This window comes from Lipotes vexillifer, unplaced genomic scaffold, assembly GCF_000442215.2.
Source record: "Lipotes vexillifer unplaced genomic scaffold, Lipotes_vexillifer_v1.1 scaffold102, whole genome shotgun sequence".
In the NCBI taxonomy this organism is placed as follows: Eukaryota; Metazoa; Chordata; class Mammalia; order Artiodactyla; family Lipotidae; genus Lipotes; species Lipotes vexillifer.
Window position 1 is genome coordinate 5,283,987 of NW_006786541.1, and position 4,587 is coordinate 5,288,573.

The 4,587-nt window shown below is 47.4% G+C and overlaps 1 protein-coding gene across 2 annotated transcripts in view; it reads right to left on the reverse strand.

The window, feature by feature from the left end:
• Positions 1-3,862, reverse strand: part of MYZAP (myocardial zonula adherens protein) — a 103,668-nt gene extending 99,806 nt beyond the window's left edge. The window contains exon 1 of one of the 2 annotated variants that reach the window (XM_007458911.1): positions 3,694-3,862. In XM_007458911.1, coding sequence (XP_007458973.1) covers positions 3,694-3,768 — 75 coding nt within the window. In that variant the 5' untranslated portion in view covers positions 3,769-3,862. The remainder of the gene's footprint in view (positions 1-3,693) is intronic. The other variant, XM_007458912.1, reaches the window with a different exon arrangement.
• Positions 3,863-4,587: the final 725 nt, after the last annotated feature.

The following is a 4,587-nucleotide window of genomic DNA, read 5'->3' on the forward strand; positions in this document are numbered from 1 at the left end:
ACTATTCTGTGTGCTGGGGAGTATCTATCAGGACAGTTCTCGGCTGAGAGAGACGGCTGCAGGAAGCAAGAAGACCGTAACACACGTTATCACTGAAAGTATTATATTTTAGATCGAAACATTTCAACTTGGTCTGTAGTTAGTTGGTCCGGGATCCACAGCTCCCTGCACTCAATTCTACAATTTTTGAGGCTGACCTGAAAGGGTTTCCTAAGTGACCAGAAGCTCAGTGGTTAACACCCAGCCTCCGGGTCTCAGGTTTCCTTAAGAATCCCCAGAACTCAGGTCCCCTTCATCCTACATCCGACACAGCGAGATGGGTGAACCAAAGCAGAGAAGTCGGGACATTTTTTTTCTGAGCCTACAACTATCAATCCTTAGTGGCAGAGGCTTTTTGGCTAAAACCCCTCAACTGGGTTCAGGAGGTCCCAGGGGAACAGCCAACTGTTTTCTGAGTACAGCGGGCCCCCTGCCCATCCCCTCCCTGGGGGATCCTGCAGCCAGCCTCCTTCCACCAGACGCTGAGGTCCCACAATGCCCAGTGTCCCTTCCTCAGAGCCCCATAGGATGACACAGAAGTTATGCACATAGATGTTTCTGTGAAAGGAAAAGGAAGTGAGGTAAACACCTGTCTGACCCATTCACCGGCCAGCTAAGGAGAATTCTTTCTTTTGAGCCTATCAGACAGAAATGGGACCCAGGAGAGTGAGGAAGTAATGACTGAGCAGCCCATTCCAGTTTTGAACGGAGGAAGCCTTTGCCAAATACAAAGAAATATTGGCAAGAGCAGGCCACGAGACAGTCCCATCCCTGTGGCCTTGTTGGGTTTGGTTTTGTTTTTTATGTGCCACTGAGGGGCCACAATACCAGTAACAGTAGCCAACAGTCTCTTATTATCGACAGAGCATGGTGCTGGGGGAACACTTGACAAGTCTATCAACTCACACCACCCTCGCTGAACAGCTCAACCAAATACATCTGGCTGCACAAAGCAACACGTGCCTTTCCCCCAAAGCACACAACCCGGCCACACAACTGACCTTTCACTCCAAAGTCTCATTCAGTGGGATTAACTGCATTTACAAAATTCCTTTCCAAATCACAAAGCAACGTCAATATTTTAAAAAACGTTTATTCTCCAAGGTCATCAACCTGTCTATGGTTATTCTCCAGCCAATTTATCTTCCTGCTGTTGCCATAGATAAAACTATTTTTAGTGCACAACTGGTTGGAAGGCAGTTTTTTTTTTTTTTAAATTTTATAACCCCTGCTGGTTGGCATTCATAAATGCCTCTCAGAGCTGTGTTTATCAGCTGACAGAAATTACTATCCCACCTGTTTTTTTTTTTTTTTTTTTTTTCTTCCCTTTGAGAGATTTCAGATAAGAAGGAAGTACAAATTGTAGGTGGCAGCTATTGAACAAAGGATAACTAGTGACAGTCTGGTCTGGCCATACCACCCTGGTGGCTGACTCAGAGAACTCCCTGCTCAGTGTCAGCTGTCAGCACCATTTCTGGTTGGCCTGAATGCCTGGATCAACACATCCTGGTTCCCCTGCAGTCCCTAATTTGGTAAGCTCTTTGGATGAAACAGAAATGTTATTTTAATGGCTAACTTATTACTGTTCAAGACCATCACTTGTCCAATATCTGAGAGGAAAGACAGAACAATACAGAATTTATTGAAAAACTTTCAACTTAGGGAACACTTTTTTGCTTTTCACTTGTTTGGTCTACAATTTTATTTTCAAAAATAAGTGTTGTGCCCTAAAGCAGGTCCAATACACCACTGCTACACAGTATATGCCAAGAGTTCCATTTAGAAGAATCATATTTCCTTTTTTCAGTATCTCAGTGATGTCAATTGCCTTACAAAGTCCCACTCATCCTGCAAGACTAAACACACATGTCTCCTACAGAGGGAGGCCTTCCTCAGATGCTTCAAGAAGAACCTTTTCTTTTAGCTTCTACACAACCTTGTCAACACTCTACCCCACTATTACAACGATCACTTTGCATATGGTAGTCTGTGACAATGTCTGCTCCCACAGTTGGAGTGGACCCCAATATCTAGCCCTGCATCACACAGATCTATAAACATTGTTTAATAAATCAGTTAATCAAAGATCATAGTTTACACATACATACACACAGTACTTGTGCCATCTGCAAATCCTGAGCAGAGTTGGAAGTCATAAAGGGGACCCTAGAAACTTTAGATATCTTCTTTGCAGAACCTACCCATGTGCTAAGAGCAGCCCTACACGGTCTGATTCAGGGTGCAGACCCCTTCAGACCAAAGTATTTCAGTTGTCTTATTCAAAGAGCAAAGCTGTCTCAGTAGTGTGTTCACTGTGCCAGACACCACAGCACTTACAACTAAAGAAATACTTGAAAGTAAATATTTGAGAAAAAAAATCTTCAGAAAAGTTACCTACTATACTAGTCACATTTCATCCACCCATTATCACTCTAGCCACCCAACTAGTACCCACTCTGGAGGGGGACCTAGAGAATTTAATGCAATCTGGTCCTATGTATGACGCTGTCCAGGCTCAGGGCTAGCTTTTCAGTGACTTCATTCTTTCTCAGTCCTAATTATGTTCCAACTGAGAAGGATTTCCCAAAAAAAAGGCAAACACCCATCTTGGTGTAAGGCTGGGATTGTGGTTGGAAACCCACTTGGACCTAATGGGGATCTTTCCCAGGAGTAACACAGTCTTTCTTCCAGAGCTAAAGAAAAACTGCATTGAAGATGACTGCTAGTCTCTTGGTTGAGGTATACAAAATCAAACAAGCACGTCTACAAGACTAGAAAACAGATAGGAGTACCAAAGGGGGCCCTGGCTTGGACTTGCCTACTTGTTTAGCTAAACCTAGGGGAAATATGATTAGAGAAGTCTCAACCACAGAAAAGTACTCACCCAAATGATGAGTACTGAACATCACAATGAACAGATGAACCAAAAAGGCGCAAAGCAAAGCCCTGGCAGTATGCTCTGAGGTATCCATCTTGGAAGAGATATGAAATGGGAACGATGTGGCTAGCATTTCTTTCACAGAGCATCTAGAGAGATGAGAAAAGATGCAACAAAGAAGGCAAAGAAACATCACTTCCAAAGGGCAACCTAGGTGAAGATGGTGCCCACTGTGCTAAGACTTAAATCAGAAAGAAGAAAGCAGTTTGCATAAACCCAAGTCCCACAACTGGGCTCCTAGGTGGCCAGCAGCTAATTTCTACTTTGTATTGATAAAAATGAAGCCTACCTGGATTAAGCGCACTCCAAATCAGTGTTACTCTATCACGAGTGGGGACAAGTGGCCCTTTCTTTTCATCACTGGAAGGAGGAAAGTTTAGGTGTTAAAGACGTTCATTACCTTTGAGTCTCAAGATAGGGACAATGCAGAAAGTTTCCCTTGCTTTTTAAACTGGTGCCACCAATACACTTGGCTTGATAGGCGAGGCAGGAAGGGGAGGAAATCTCTGGGAATTCCCTAAAGTCCTCTAAGCCCTTTGAGCCAGTACGGCGCCTCTGGGACGTAGAAAAGAAAGGTTTCGTTCAGAGCTGAAACAGGACCTAAAATTGAGTCCAGGTGGGGTGTCAGCGCCAAGGGACCGGTTTCCGTGCGTCTCCATCCCCAGGCCCCCGACAGCCGGGCAGCCTGGACAGGAAGCGGGACAGCAGCTACTCACCCTCCTGTTGGGCGCCCCGGGAGCGCTGGAGCCGCCGCTCGAGAGCAGGGTGACTGTGGATGTGGAGCGCAGCATCCCTCAGCGGCGTTGGTGGCGGTGCTCGGCGCGGTGCTTCTCGCAAGTGTAATAAGCCCGGGGCCGCTCCGCTGGAGGCGGGGAGGGTGGGGACCGCTCAGGCCAGTAGCGCTGGCAGGGGCAGCGCGGGGGCGGGGCTGAGGCCCGGCTTGGGGAGGAGCCGGGGCGGGGTCCCGCACTCGCCTGACTCGTCAAGCTGCATTTTCTCCCTAGGGCGCAGACCCAGCCCGTGTTGGTCACCTACCTTCCCCCACGGCTCTGCGCCCTCCCAGGGCCATTCCCGGAGCGGGACTGAGTGCCTACCAGGCGTCCCTTCCAGCAGCCAACACAATCCACGGGCCCCTATCCTATGGAGTTTGCAATCTGGTGGGGATACCGAAAGATGACTGGCGTCGGTGCTTTGGTAGAAGAGGTGATACCCGTGAGAGCTCAAAACGTGGCCTTAGGAGTTAGCCTGTGTAGGAAAAGTCTTCCCAGAGGAGGTGATGACTAACCTAAGACCTGAAATACAAGTAGAAGCAAGCCAGGCATTGAATATTCATCACAACTGCTCATGTTTATGTAATGGTTCCTCGGACCCCGGCTGCAAGTACTTTTCATGTATTACCTCATTTAATTCTCACAACCACCCTTTGAGGTAGGCACTGTTATTGTCCTGTATCCCCATTTTTCAGATGAGGACATTGACTCACCAAGAGATTAAGTAACAAGGCAGGGGTCCTACTGTCTGGAAAGTGGCAAAGCTAAGATGGACTGCACGGTCTGACCCTAGTGCCCTGCTTATCAACTCTGCTTCCCCCCCCCCCCCCCCCCCCCCAG